At 39.5% G+C, this 16,521-nt stretch overlaps 1 protein-coding gene across 9 annotated transcripts in view; it reads right to left on the reverse strand.

The window, feature by feature from the left end:
* Nucleotides 1–16,521, reverse strand: part of PTPRQ (protein tyrosine phosphatase receptor type Q) — a 200,190-nt gene that overhangs the window by 69,260 nt on the left and 114,409 nt on the right. For 8 of the 9 annotated variants that reach the window (XR_006274423.1, XM_043492806.1, XM_043492801.1 and 5 more), the window contains 3 exons: nt 15,683–15,834; nt 12,750–12,891; nt 4,554–4,823 (listed from right to left, as the gene is read on the reverse strand). Coding sequence is in view for 8 of the 9 variants with exons in the window: in XM_043492806.1 (XP_043348741.1) it covers nt 4,554–4,823; nt 12,750–12,891; nt 15,683–15,834 (564 nt within the window). In the remaining variant the exon portion in view is untranslated. The remainder of the gene's footprint in view (nt 1–4,553; nt 4,824–12,749; nt 12,892–15,682; nt 15,835–16,521) is intronic. The other variant, XM_043492814.1, reaches the window with a different exon arrangement.

Consider the following 16,521-nt stretch of genomic DNA (forward strand, 5'->3'; position numbering starts at 1 on the left):
TTTTAATGGTGGCAATAATTAAACTTACCCAGGGTTCACGGTGGATTCCCCAACACTGAATTTTTAAATAAAGAGTGGATGGTTGTCTTAAAATATTCTTTAGGAACTATTTTGGGGAAGTTCTATTGTCTGTGTTATACAGGATATCAGATTAGATGATCACAATGGTCCCTTTTGGCCTTTGAAACTATGAATCTATGAAGAAGAAAGAATAGGATCTCTTGGGGGCAGGGGCTGTCATTTATTATATATGTATGAACAGCACCTAGCACAATAGGATCCTGACCTGGCTGATGACCCTACGTGCTATCACAATATGAATATTAAATAATACTAGGAGACAGTAAGGAAAATTACAGCGTGCACCACAACACTGAAAATAGAGCCTGGCAAACTAACTTGATATTTTTTCTTCATGATGAAAATAGTATGTTTAATTTAGTGTGTGTGTGTGTGTGTGTGTGTGTGTGTGTGTGTGTGTGTGTGTGTGTGTGTGTGTGTGTGTGTAAGTAAAAGTTTCAGAGCAGAAGAAACAGTGAGCATGGATTGAGTAAAATATAAAAATTTACTAATGAAACATAATAGCAGTTTCTATTTTTAATTGTTCAACATTTTGGAATTAAAAATGGTACTTTAATATACTTAATTTTTATTTGCAAATGACTATTAAATTTGTCCTAGACTCTAGAGTTTGGTAAACTTGGTCAATTTTAAAATAGAGTCTTTTAGAGAAGATTTTCTTACCAGTTTAAGGCAGTTTTTGTCCTCTGAAAATTCACCCAACTCTAATGAAATCCCATTATAATATTTATCTTTCCTTGGTTATAATCTAAGAATAGTTATTCAGTCCTAAAATCTTGCTATATTATCTTTCAGATCCTATATAAAATATTTAAACACAAAGTAATGTAACTACCACAGAGTTCATAGTTTTTTTGTAGGTCATAACATACTCTACCCTGGTACAAGTGGTTTACCATGACAGCAGAGCTACATTAGACACTAAACACTAATCTCCCCATAAATTTAATCTTCATGATCCATGTTTAGTAATACCCAGATATGAACAAGTTTATGTAAAAAAAAAATCAAATAGTCTTTGCAAGGAATGTAAAGGTCAGACACTATGCAATGAGACACTGAACCAAATTTGATTTCACTTTATGTCAAAATTAAATGCATTGTCAGTGACTCAGTGCTGGCTATATATTCTGTAACTAATCTTAGACCACCATAAATAAGAAGCTGACAACAGCTATAAAACTGTTTCCATTCCCTACCATGAATCTTCGATTCCTAGTAGCCACTCATCAGAAAACAATTCATGTGAACACACAGTTAAGAAGATATTGTCCTACTAATAACCAGTTTGTTGTAAATATGACTAAGTGCTAAAATTTAAACCAAATGTTAAACAACATGAGACTGAGCTACAGTTCTTTTAGAGCAATAATCCTTTTTTTGTAGTTTTAGGGCCTAGTCCTGCAGCCCTTACTTGGGCAAATCTCCCATTAATAATGTATATGGTATTCCAAAATAAATCAAATTTGGGTTTAAAAAAGCAATGTCTTCAGGTAAAATTATAGCTAGTGTAGGCCCTGATAGAGTAAAGCAGTTAAGCACTGGATTATATCGATAAGAATTCAACATGACATTTAAGATCATGCCTCACTTTAAGCATGTGCTTAAATCTTATTGACTGCATGAGGACTTGAGCACATGCATAAAATTAAGAATGTGCTTAAGTGCTTTGCTGAATCAGGGTATGAAGGGGTTAGTGATCACTTCACCCTTGGTTCATCAGATTCCAGATTAGAAGACTTTCAAGAAAATAATGCAAGATGCTATTTCCTGAGGTTTTTCAGGTGGAAGTTTTTTGAGGGGTTGAGTAGAGCTGAATGGCAAAGGATGGAGGGAGAGAAGTTTAAGTTTACTGTGATGGACTGGAAGTTCCTTCTATTTCTATTCTCAATTTGATCTACGGAGTTTTTGAATGCATGCATAATTAATGTTCTGCACCTCAAATGTTGGACAGGCACTTTTGTAAACATAATATATTAAACATTTTTTCCAAGAATAAAAATTTGAAAAAATATACTAAAATGGGGGTTGCAAAGCTAAATGAGTTTTCAGTCATGCCCTGTCATTCCAACGAAATAAATACCTAACCCACATGTAACATTACATGGTGCTACATTGAAATCTATAAATTAATTGATTTTTTCCAATAATACAAAAGATGTGAAGAAAATATTATGCCTAAATAAATGAGGAAAATATCTCAAATCATATCAGATAATGGACTACATTCCAATATCCTATCATACATAGGGTTACCAAATAGAAACTGTGAAAAAATGGGACGGGAGTGGAGGTTAATAGGCGCTTATATATGAAAAAGTCCCCAAAAAAGGGACTGTCCCTTCAAAAATGGGGCATCTGGTCACCCTAATCATACACCCTTTTAAAATAAATTCACACTGTTATGATTGGGGAGCACCTCTTAAAGGTTATCATTCAATTGAAGTCAATGGGAATATTTCTATTGACTTCAGCGGAAGTTGGATTGAAACTGTAAATTCTCTAAATCTATATTTTCTAAGTAAATTAGGTAACCTTATTCACTGTAGATCATTTATATAACAGCGCTTTATTCTGGGAATAATTTCTATAGCAATCCCAATGTATCCAATATTTTAATTGTTCATAAAGATCTGTTAAATAGTTTGAACATACAATTTTCAGGTTTTTGGTGGTTCATGGACTGGTGGTTCATTCACTTCAAATATTCACTATTCATCAGTCACAATTAAGTTATGTGGAAGTGTTGCCTCATTTTTGATTGGATAACTGAAATATTTACATGAAAACTAGTAACAATTACTGAGAAATAAACAAGTAGCAGATATTCTTCCTCATACAAATATACTTGTTTTCATGTGAATACAGTAGTCCTACACAGTACAGAGATGCCGCCATACAGAACAAAATAAAAGGCATAAGTATGTTCATAAATAACAGACGAAAAGGTACACAAGTATGGTTGAATTGAACAAGCAAATCAGAATCTGAATGAATCTTCATTAATGCTGTTTAGTCAGTATTCTTCCAGCTATAACTCCAATTATCTGCCCTTTCGACATTCAAGTGTCATTAAAGGCATCCCATTTTACAAATTCTCCCTAGATACTTTTTGTTTCTTTGCGATAAAATTAACCCAACATTTTATATTTCTTAGATGGAAAATTAAGTAAAAATAGGCACAGCTCCCAGGTCCATACAACAAGAGATGACAAAATAAAGAGGAATTTGTTAAACTTCTGGCAAATAAGACTTTAATAGATCTCTCCACCGATTTTTGTATTTGCTTTATGTCTGCCTAAGAATTAGAAAGTCCCTTACTAGAAGCTTTTTTTGAACTATCAGAGCTGGACAAACTACATTTCACGTCTTTAATATTTAATATAATATTATGAAGCTGGGTACCAGCCCTGCATTCCTCACATGCATGTGAATAGCCCCATTGACCTCAACTTTATGAAAAATGTTACATTACAATATACTTTTAAATATACCCCCACTAGTACTATAAGCAAGAATTTCTGATATGACATTACCACCATACTTATCTGACTCATCATTATTTATGAAAGACAATTAGATAGTTAGTTCTTATTAACAGAGAGAAACTAATAATAAGAACTCATTAAAACACATATTATTACTTATTTCAGAGATGAGACAGAAAAACATATCCCAACTGGGAATGAGTTTGTATGTTTCTGGATGTATCCAGGCCTTTCAAGGCTGGAGAGGCAAATTAAAGCTCCCGTTCATGCAATTAGTGCCACTGAAAAAGTAGCCCCATTATTAAATATATAATAGTAAAAGGAAGTGTGAAGATAACCTCTTTATTAAAAAGGCACAGGAATAAATTCCCCTAAACTGTCTATATGGTTGCCATCCTTTTCCCCTGTTAAAAAGTTCATTTCAACGGTAGATTAAGATGACAAACATTGGAGGAAGTTAAATTATTTTATTGATTAACAACCTCTGAATGATAGCACTTCTAATGATTGAATTCGCAGTATTGGCTACTTAACATTAAAACAAAGGATGTCACTGGCAGAAATACCACTATCTCATACAAAACCTTCCCGGTAATATACAATAGGTGAGGTCACCAGAAAAAAGGTGAAAACATACCCAATCTAGCTATAAGCCAATGCATACTAGGACTGGGTGATACAGTATGAATAAAATAAGAACTCAAACTTAACATGGCAAGACTTGTACTTCCAAGTCCCACTGACTTTCTCCACTGGCTATTCCATGATAAACTCTATCCCTTGGGAACACAATCAAGGACATTTTAAGACAAGGGTTGGAGAGCAGGCCCCATTTCTCACCATCTGATAGTAGATTTAAACAGTGATTGTACTTGACTAGGGAAAGGATTGGAATGCTGTAGTAAATGTAAGAACAGCATCATTGATCTAAATATTCAATTGTCATTTAAATTAAAATAGAATTTTAAATCCAAAAATGGTTACCTTTTTCTGGAAATGTGCTGGCATTGCATATCTGTTCTTTTCCTTCACCAGCAGATGTTGCAGCTTTTATTTTAAATTGGTAAGAAATATTTGATAGCAGATCTCTGAAAGTATGCACCTTATCATAAGCAGAAATGCTTGTAGAATTCCTTTCAAATATTATGATGTAATGTGTAATCACGCCATTTGACTTAGAAGGTGGGTCCCAGTGCACTAGAATTGACTGCCAACTTGTTGCAGTACACTGAACATTCTGGACAATATCTGGAGCTTAAAAGATACCCATGCACCAAAAGTTAACATTTCCAAACAATCAAAAAGGGTGATCACATAGTATTCTCAGAGATGTAGGCATAATGTTTATAATAAGGGTCAGGCATTCCAATGTCAGCTAAATTAATACTGTAATAAGAACACCAGGCTAGAAGTGTTTTAAATGAAGAGATGTCCTTGATTATATTTTATAGAAGCTTTATTTCCAGTAATTATGAACTTTACTGAAGCAGTGATTGAAATGAAAAAAGTGTGATAGTAAATTATATTTCCTAAAACTAATGATATGCTCCAACTTCCCTTTTCCCTTCTCTCTCCCATTTACACCCACATTTCCTCCCATTTTTTCTAATCAGCAGCACAGAAGAACGTATGCAGTAATGTGAAACTGAATACACTCCAAAAGAAAATTTTACTTACCCTTTAGCTTTCCTTCTCTCATTTACTGTACCCTATGGCTGGTAATCTTTACAGTAGTGTTGTGTCCTGCCCAGGAGTTTTGGGGGAGTCTTCAAAGCTGTCACTCATAGGCAGCAGTTAGCTTATTGGTCCCACCCTTTTTCCCCACAAAATGAATTCTCGTAAAGCTTCCTGGGCAGCTCATCAAATTTCATAGGTAAAAACAGTATAATATTTAACATGAAAACAAACAACTGGCTCCAACTTATGGAACAACTGATGAAATTTTCTCAGGGGAAGTCAGATTGTGGGATGTATTAACTAAGAGAAAAGAATCAACAGGAAAAGGTGGGGTTTTTCCCATGTCCAGTTATCCATACAGTAGGGAATTGACTAGCATCAATGTTCCAGAAATAGAGGGAAACATACTAATTACTACAGGTACAGAGGAAAATGGATCTCTTTAAAAATACTTCAAAATACTTTAAAAATATTTCTCTCCAGAGTTTGAAGAGTACGCCTTTCAAAAGTAGGATCTGCAGAAGAAAGGAGATCATTTTGTATTTTTAGTAAAGGCATAGGGCTGAATCCTTTACCAAGTTAGTGCTGAGTGCATTTGAGGTGAGGGAAAAGCAAAAGAGCTGTTTGTGGCTCCTCAATTCTGTTCTATGCCATCTCAGACCGCAGGGTAATTTACAGTAGCATCCAGGCAAGGATAAAGGCATAACCTTTAGCAGTAGCATCCAGGCAAGGATAAAGGGGTCCCCGTGTTTCAAGGACTCAGTGGGACTCTATACACAAGGTAGCACTTGTAGACTGGAGTATCTTTTTATATTGCTTGTCTGCAATCCTGATATTGAACACCTCCATGATACAGGAACATGCTGGAAGAAGCAGGAACTTGATGTGGCCAAGTGCATAAAAGCCAAACTTCAGCATGGAGCAGATTGGGAAAACCAAGACAGGAGGACTGATTTTGTAGGAGCAACTGTGTGGCTGTGAAGGATCTGCTCATAGGAAAGTCAGAGAAATTACACTAGATGACAAGAGCAGATAAAAGGTCAGGCTACTCAATGAGGAACACTGAACTGTGGGGAGATTTTTTAAAAAAAAAAACTTTTGCGCTGAAGCATGGGAGAGCTGCAGTGGGGCAGAGGTGCTTCAACAGAACGGGAATAAAATGTAGGTTATTTCAGAACATGTGTGCCTTATTCCAAATTAGTTTAAATGGAATAGGCTAATTTGGAATATGTCACTCTTATTTCAGAATACAAGTGCCTACACAGAGTCATTCAGGAAAAGTTAGTCCACTTTAAATTCACACCCTAACTTATTCTACATTAACTTTCATCTGTAGACTACCCCTTAGATTCAGTGGCCAAAAATTGCCAAAAAAGGGGAGGGGCCAATGAGCCCAGGAGAAAATATGAAGCAAGTTTTAAAATTACTGGGTCCCACTCTAAGGGCAATGTGCCATCCAGTAGAGGCAGCCTTCTGAAAGGAGGGATGTGGGAGAGGCTATGAGGTCACTGACCAAAAGAGACAGCTTTGACGACTGCCTCTGTAGCTTCTGGGCAGGATAAAATCCCACTGTAAGGATGGTGAGACATGCAGCTGCTAAAAATATAGACTGTATCGGATGCTAAACTGTATGATACTATACAGCCACTAGTTGGCACTATGTGTATGATACCTTATTTAAACCAACCTCAGACATACCTTGCAGAGCATTAAATGATCTTATAGTGAACACATCTGATGTGTATAAGCAAGCTTTCTAACCGGTCCGTAATTGATACAGAAATACATGGCATGGGGTCGGGAATAAACTAAGAACAGAAAGAGAAGGAAAATAGCAACAAAAGTTGTAAACCAAAGGAACAAAGCAATGAAAAGTTGAAGACAGAAGGAACAGCAACAAAGATTGCAGGATCTCATCAACATGCCACTCTTCACTGCTCCAGAAAACTTCAGCTTTGATAAATCTTCACAATGGACAGACTGGAAACAGTATTTTGCAAGATTTCAAATTGCAAACAAACTCCACAAAGAAATTGGAGATATACTGGTATCTTCTTTAATTTATGCTATGGTGAAGCAAGCAGAGGATATCCTTACATCCTTTGAATTTACTGAATACAGTCACAAAGATGACTATGAAAGCGTATGTTTGATACATACTTTGTGTCTCAGAGAAATATGTTTTATGAAAGAACATGTTTTCATCTCAAGAATTCAAGAACCAGAAGAAAATATCATATGCTTTATAAGAACTCCACATGCATTAGCTGAAAACTGTGATTTGGAGAATGAAAAACATGAAGATATCAGCAACAGGCTAGTTATTGAGTTAAACAAAAACCTTTCACAGCAGATACAATTGAAAAGAGATTTAACTCTAGCCACAGATATTCAGAAAGCAAAGCAGTCTCAGCTGGTGAGACCAAAATCAAAAGCAACTTGCCAAACTTGAAAAAAAGAAGAAGCTGTTAACAAGGCAGCACAAGTGTTAAAAGTCATTACCATAAGATCTCTAATGCAAGGAGAGATAATTCCCAGGTTAAAAGGGACAAATTCCAGCCTACATACACACAGTGTGGAAACCGTCATGTCCCAAGGGATGATGCATCTCCAGCCAGAGGCACATGATGTAATAAATGCATGAAATATGGACATTTCGCAGCTGTTTGTCGCACCAAAGCAGTCAGGGAGTTGACTCGTATTACAAAGAATCAAGAGCCATTTTTGGGATCTACCACTTGTGATGACACAGACCTGTCTGGAGAGTGAAAGTGATTATTCATAGCAAGACTACTGACTTTAAAAGTGACTCAGGAGCTGATCTCATAGTCATCTCAGAAGGGACTTATAATCACCTTCAACTCCTCCGAGAGCTGAAGTCACCTGACACAGCTCTGATTAGCCACAGAGGTATTCTGTACTGCATGGGCCAGTTCATCACAGAAACAACTTACAAAAACAAAATCTTTGCATTCAGAGTGTATTTGATAAAAGGACCACAGACCATCTGCCTTCTCAGCCATAATGTGACAGCCATGATGAGCCTGGTGAGAGAGGTGGAAGAACTCAACGGAATATTTGGTGATACTGGACTGTTGAAACGAGATGCAGTATTAAAAAACCTTGAGACAATGCTCAACCATATAGTGTACATATATCTTACAGGATTGCTATCCCACTACTTCATAAAGTGGAAGCTGAGTTATAGAGAAGGGAGCAGACTGGCATAATCGAGAAAAGCTCTAAGCCAACAGCATGTGTGTCCCAATAGTACTAAAGTAAAATGGAAAAATACAATCTGTGTGGATCTTAAAAGACTTAATGGAGCAGTTGTAAGATAAAAAAAATATTCTCTCAACACTGGATGACGTCCCTCCCCAAAGTGAAAAGAGCTACAGTATTCTCTGAGTTGGGTGCCTCAAGCAGATTCTGGCAAACTCCTTCAGCCAAAGAAAGTGCTAAACTAACATTTATCACACCCTTTAAGAGATTTTGCTTTCAAAGATTACCTTTGGGGATTACCAATGCATCTGCAATTTTCCAAAGAAAGAAGGTAGAACTGTTAACAAACACAAATGGAATTGTAGTTTGTGCATGATAGATATTTTGCTATAAGGGTCTTCCATGGAAGAATACAATAAAACCCTCAACGAAGTCCTAAGCCTGATCAGTCAGTCTGAACTGAAGCTAAACAAGGAAAAATGCATTTTCTGTCTACCCCAAATCGCGTTCTCAGGGCAGACAAAAAGATGGAATCAGTCCGAGCCCTGAGAAAGTAAAAGCGATTAACTGAATGCACCAACTAATGTTCCAGAACTGAGACATATACTAGGGATGGTAAATTACCTTGGCTGGAATTCCACATGTCCCTTCTACAGTGACAAAACAGCTGAATGAACTGAAGTCCAACATATCTTGGCTATGGGGGCCATATCAAGAAATTGCCTATAAAAAGGTAAAAGAAATTATCTCAACAGCTCCAGTTCTCAAGTACTATGAATTGCACAAATCCACAATGGTCAGTGAGGATGCAAGTAGCTATGGCCGCCCTAGACGGTACATTGTTTCAACAACATGGAATTTAGTGGAAGCCAGCTGCATTTTTCTCTCTCACTCACAGAGGCATAAAAGGATATGCACAGATTGAAAAGGAGTGCCTGGCAAGCATATGGGCATGTGAGAACTTTTACAGGTATCTCTGTGGATTGGATTTGTTTATACTGATAACAGACCATAAACTGCATGTAACCCTCATCAGTGGAAAAGACTTGGATCAGGCACCACTGAGAGGACAATATCTATTGCTTAGGTTAATGTGATTTAATCCAATTGCTAAATATGCGCCTGGGAAAAATCTTTTTGTAAAAAAGAGTCTGTCATAGAGCCCAGTGTTGCATTCAACTACCCATGAGTTCGAAGATGATGTAAAGGTGTGGAAATGATGCAGACCAGTGTCAGAAAAGAGACTACAACAGCTACAAAAAGCAACTTTGACCGAGTTGCAACTTCAGGATGTTCTAAGTTACACTGGGGTGACTGGCCCACATATTTAAAGGACATTAAGGAAGTGACAAGAGGTTACTTTGTGGTGCATGGACAATTAAGTGAGTCAAAGGGACTTATGATTAAAGTCAATTGCATCATAATTCCAAACTAAATGAGAGCAGAAATCCTAAACCTCACCCACAAAGGACATCAAGGATTAACAAAATGCTGTGAACAGCTGAAGCAGTCAGTGTGGTGGCCAGGCATCATCAAGGACATAAAGAATACTGTATCTGCAATATGTGAACACTGCAGAACTAACTGGCCAACACAACACAAAGAACCTTAGTCAAGGTTCCTTCCCCACTCTGAACTCTAGGGTACAGATGTGGGGACCTGCATGAAAAACCCCCTAAGCTTATTTTTACCAGCTTAGGTTAAAACTTCCCCAACATACAAACTATTTTATCTTTTGTCCCTGGACCTTATTGCTGCCACCACCAAGCGTCTAACAAATATAACAGGGAAAGAGCCCACTTGTAAACATCTTTCTCCCTAAGATCCCCCCAAGCCCTACACCCCCTTTCCTGGGAAAGGCTTGATAAAAATCCTCACCAATTTGCATAGGTGAACACAGACCCAAACCCTTGGATTTTAAGAACAAGGAAAAAGCAATCAGGTTCTTAAAAGAAGAATTTTAATTGAAGAAAATGTAAAAGAATCACCTCTGTAAAATCAGGATGGTAAATACCTAACAGGGTGTTCAGATTCAAAACATAGAGAATCCCTCTAGGCAAAAGCTTAAGATACAGAAAGACACAAAAACAGGAACATACATTCCATTCAGCACAACTTATTTTATCAGCCATTTAAACAAAACAGAATCTAATGCATATCTAACTAGATTGCTTATTAACTCTTTACAGGAGTTCTGACCTGCATTCCTGCTCTGGTCCCAGCAAAAGCAACACACAGAGAGAACCCTTTGTTCCCCCCCCCCCCCCCCGCCCTCCAGCTTTGAAAGTATCTTGTCTCCTCATTGGTCATTTTGGTCAGGTGCCAGTGAGGTTATCTTAGTTTCTTAACCCTTCACAGGTGAAAGGGCATTCCTCTGGACAGGAGGGATTAAAAGGTGTTTACCCTTCCCTTTATAGTTATGACAACCTTTAATAAAACCACCTCTACCAGACAGATCTTGGAAGAGACTAGCTGAAAATGTAAATTCAGAGGACACCATTACCTCGTCATCATGGACTCCTTTTCCAGATATACAGAAATAAAGTACTTGAAAGACATACCATGTTGCAGTGTTATCAAGAAACTGAAGTGTACTTTTTGCTCAGAACAACTAGTGACAGACAATGGACCACAATTCACTGCAGCAGAATTTAAGTCATTCCAAATGAAATATGATTTTGATCATATTAGTAGCAATCCACATTACCTACAAGCAAATGGAGAAGCTGAGCGAGCCAAGAAAATCCTACCACAGGAAGATCGAGTTATGGATCAACACCAAGAGCTGCTACTGATATAGTCTAGCAGAACTCCTTATGGGAAGGTAACTCAGAACTCCTGTTCAAACTCTGGAAAAGAACCTATTTCCAAAGTGGTCAGACATGAAGAGAGTAGCCAAATCAGATAAAAAAGGAGAAAAGAGCTTATGAACACTTTTATAACAGACATTTCTCAGGTAGAAAACTGCCAGATCTAGAATCTGGTGACCATCTTCATGTCAAACTGGATGGAGAAAAAGGATGGACAACTCCAGCTATCAAAAAGAAAAAGAATTCAGTGCCCCGATCATACATGATCGAGAGTGACAGTGGACAGTTCACTAGAAACTGTCGTCATCTTCAGTTTACTCCTCAGAAACAACAATCAGCAGAGCAAACTCTATAGATGGCCATTGCAGAACAAGAAGATGTCTCAAGGATTCCAATGACCACAGCCAGTCCTGGCAATCATGGACAGTCAGATGACCAAGCTGCTGTGTATTCAGGTCATGTAATCAGAAAACAAGAAACATTTAACAGATTGATACATACTGAATTTCAAAGGTAGCATGATAGTGTAAATATTATAAATGGTAGGAATGTAGAACTTAAGGGGGGTGATCTAAGGCAACATGCAGCCCATCAGGGTAATCTGATTGCGGGCCACGAGACATTTTGCTTATGTTGACTGTCTACAGTCATGGCCCCCCGCAGTTCCCAGTGGCCACGGTTCTCTGTTCCCGGCCAATGGGAGCTGCGGGAAGCAGTGGCCAGCACGTCCCTGCGGCCTGCCACTTCCCACAGTTCCCATTGGCCAGGAAAGGTGAACCGCGGCCACTGGGAGCTGTGGCAGGAGGTGCGGGGGGACTGTCTGTGTATGGTCAACGTCAACAAAAGGTCTCGCAGTCCGCAATCTTATTACCCTGATGGGCCGCATGTGGTCCATGGGCCGCAGGTTGCCCACCACTGATCTAAGGGAATGCTAAACTATATTATATGGTTCAGCCACTAGGTGGCAGAGTGTGTAAAATACCTTATTTAAATTAACTTCAGCCATGCCTAAAGATCTTTTAGTCAACACATCTGATGTGTATAACTATCTCTTTGTCCAGCTGCCACAAGTACTCCTTTTCTTTTTGCGAATACAGACTAACACGGCCGCTACTCTGAAACCTGTGATATTACTGTAACTTAGCTGCTTTCACAGTGATCTGAAATAGAACCTTAGTCTCCAAAGTTTCATATTTATCTAATTTTCCTCCTATTATCTGTGTGCTACAGAAAGATTTATAGGAGCCATGTATGCCTATCCTTTCAGCCAAGGATTCCAGACCTCCAACATCTTACTTGAAAAGTAACAACCTCACCTATCATGTACAATAGGAATGTGAGTGCATGTTGTGACAATGATATAATTTTGAGTTCCATTACATTTGGAGAGCAAAGGAAGAATGCTGTTCAGGTATAAAAGGAAATCTGCATAGACAATGCTGCAGTTCATTAAAAAAAAACTGTTTCTAACCTGATTCTTTTGTTGTAAATTGGACAATGTTACTGAACTGATTACCATTTCCAACTCTTGTAAAAGCACAGACACTGATAAAATAGGTGCTGAATGGCTCTAATCCAAAAAGGTTTGCATCACTGTGTGAACCTGAAACATTCTTAGAAGAAGAAAACAATTGTTAGCACAAAATCCACATATTTGAACACATCAGATCTCATCCTCCCCACACTGACATTAATGAGAGTTTTGGTACTGCAGTCTTGTCTCTTGCATCCTTCATGTCTCCATGTCACACAAAATATTCCAAGGTCTCACCTAAGGGGAAGCAGGGTCAAATCCTTGATCGTGCTACTTCAGATGTGCACAGGCCAGATTTTTTTCTGTACGAACAGGGTCTCTCTCAAGATTCCTTCTCTCCCTACCCCCGCCTCCCTGCCCACTCACCAGAAATAACATGACAAAATATCAGAACAAAAAAAAATGAGAAAGACACAATGGAGAGCTTCTATAGAAATATAGCAAACAACAACAAGAAATCACATTTATCTGCCCCTCTTCTTGTTTTTGAGGCTTTAGTTCCTATTCATGTTAGTGAATGAGCCAAACCATAGAGTACATATTAATTTGATTGATTGAAAACACTGCTTTCCCATTCCCTTCCTTTCCACTCTTTCTCCCTCACTGTGTGGAGGAAGTTTGTCAACGGAAGTGATTATAATTACAGTAGTACCAAACCAGCAGCCTAACTCCACATATGCATCCGGTGCCAGCCTGGAGAGCTGCTGCCACAAACAAACACCCTCCTCTCCATCTGCACTGCCTCCATCGCTGATAGCACCTCTTCAGATATAGATTCTGTTGAAGGGAAGGATTTCCATATAACAGATTGGTGACAGCTTGAAGTGTCACTTTGGCTAACTTTTTCATCTTTGTTTGTTTATGGCATGATGCCCCTCCTGTCGCTCCAGCCCTTGTCCAGCAATTGGAGAGAAAGAGTTAGGGGTGAATTCTTCTCCCCTACCTGAGACAAGAGACTATTTTGGGTGACATAGAAATATGTAGCGAGGGCAATGCAAGAGGACAGGCTATCCCTGGTAACAGATGTTCCTGCAGCAATCACAGCCATCTCTTCATGGGACTGTAAAAGCAGTAGGGAGAGCTGTTCAGTTCTACCATGAAAACAAAGGTAGATTTTTCAAAGTAAAGTAATGTTTAATTATACAACTTAGCTGTGTAGTGAGGCACAGTGGCCTCCCACTGAGCCAGACGGCAGGAGGGACCGAGCTGTGAACCCTAGTAGGCGGAGCCAGGCTATGCTTGCCCCTCCCACCAGAAATCGGAGGGAGGAACAGGAAGTATAAAGAGCAGGTCCTGGCACTCAGCTGGGCTGCAGCCACTGAAGGAGCCAGATGCCTTTTACCTGCTCCTGAGCTGCGAGACTGCAGCGGACCCTTGCGGCACAAAGGACTGTCCAGAGCTGCTGGAGCCACCCACTGACCAAGCCATGGAGGAGGTACTGGGACTACCATAGGCCTTCTATCCAAGCAAGCGAAAGGACCCCCTTTGGATCCAGGTACACCCTGAAGTGAGGGGAGGAAGTGGCCCTGGGACAGCCGACTTAATCTGGCTGTGTTGCTGCCAGAGATCTGGTCAGCGTGTTGCGGCTGGATTCACTACTGATCCAGTGGCAGACCACTCTGCCCCTGTTAGGGCCCTGGGCTGGGATACAGTGGATTCGGGTGGGCTTGGATGGGCCTGCATCCCCCTACCCTTGCCACCTCACCCCTGGGGTGGCAGTCCCTCCTCTTTAGGCCAAGGAGCCTGTGTTCGTCGGCCATCTGCCAGAGCTAAGATGTCCGACCCTCTTGCTGCTCAGCCCTGAATACAGACCCGAGCCATAGACTCATGACTACCCCCACCCCAACTGCGGACCCATAACTGTTTGCTCCTTGGCCCTGATTGCAGGGTACAGACCCTAACTGACTACTGCTCTGCCCGTACAGTCGGCCACAGCCTGGCTGTTGCTAATTCCCTAATTGTGGGTGACCCCACTGACCCAGAGGGGGAGGAACCACCACTAATCCACGACATGCTGCCATCTCCCTCTGAATGAACTGGTCTGCCTGTCCCACTGCTGCACTCCGCACTGTCTTCGCTCTTGCATATACTACTCTTCTTGTGACAACGTGAAGGAAGCTTTGTGCGTGGCAGACACATCTCAGCAGAGTGCCCCTGCAGAGTGCCACTGGTCTCTATCACATTCAACTCTGTCTATTGTCGTGCAGAATTTGCCTACTGTCGATTCCGTATGGCCTGTCCTCAGATGTGCAATGGAGGAGCTTTCGCATGTCCTGCATAATGGCAAGCAAAACTGAATTCCCTGTGCACAGATGTAGAAACTGCTCTGTCCCTATTCTATCAGGACCACATGGGACCAAGGACCAACCCTGCAGGATCCTGGGAACTCCTTCATGTGTTATAATAGCAGCCTGTAAACGCCTTGGGGAGGAACTGTCTTTTCAATTACACATATGTGCAGGGTCTAGAACAAAGGAGCCTGGATCCCTGGTTGGGACTGAGTAGTGCATTACAAAGAAACAACAGGTGCATTTTCCCCAAAACAGACATTATATAGCTGAGGGAAGAGGAGTGTGAAGCTCCACACAATCCCTCACTGCGGACTGTGTCTTAAAGATAAGATTTAGCCCACAGTATACATGCATTTCCATAACATCTTTTATCAGTGTCTTTTATGAAGGAACATTAGGGGGGAAAAGAAAATCACCTCACCTAAGTTATGAGTTCATACAGTTCTGATTAATGCAGGACATACTTAGGCATATAAAATGCCTTACATATTTTTGGTTTTGAGACACGAGTCAGATAGCCAGAAAAATCAAATGTATTTTTTCAAATACTTAAAACACTACTAAATATTATAAACATACCTGATAAAATATGGTTTGACTCTTGTTTTCATGAATCTTAAAACTATAGCTCTTAATAGCACCATTTGGCTGTGGACTTGGCCTCCATTTTAGCCACACAGAGTAGGCAGTATAGTTGAAAATAGCCAAATCCTGAGGAGGTGCTAATGGCACTGTGGGAGAAAATGCTCGTTAGTTCAAATTTACAATGTTAATTTTAGGCAAATATGAATACTTTGTAGGAGAAAAAGATCATGTCTGAGCTTAACCAAACCAATATTGTACTGCTATACTTTTAACAAAGAGCTCCCAACAACTCTTCACTCTTGTCCCATTTGCCTGTTATAAACTCTATTTACCAAAGATGCATGTTATTGGAAAAAGTAAGGGTGAGGAACAGGATAATCTGTTCATGTTGTTTGTCATTTAAACAAAAGCATATTTTCATAACCAAGGAAGTATGAAAATATTTGGCAAAAAAACAGATTAGATGCACTTATAGAATCATAGAAATGTAGGACTGGAAGGGACCTCAATAGGTCATCTAGTCCAGTCCCCTGCACTGAGGCAGACTAAGTATAACTAGATCATTCCTGACAAGTGTTTGTCTAACCTGTTCTTAAAAACCTCCAATGACGGAGATTCCACAACCTCCCTAGGCAATTTGCTCCAGTGCTCTAGAGAGTATGAAAGAGAGACTCATTAGATCACATACTCCATCCCAAAGGGCCACTAGACTATTTACTATAGTCTTATCTAGCACTTCAATCAGTCTAGTTTGAAAGGTACACAACCAAAGTATCATACTTGTATCCTAAAATGTAGTATGTACTATTGTTACTAGTAGCATCTAAGATTAC

The sequence above is a fragment of the Dermochelys coriacea genome, chromosome 1, assembly GCF_009764565.3.
Source record: "Dermochelys coriacea isolate rDerCor1 chromosome 1, rDerCor1.pri.v4, whole genome shotgun sequence".
Lineage (NCBI taxonomy): Eukaryota > Metazoa > Chordata > Testudines > Dermochelyidae > Dermochelys > Dermochelys coriacea.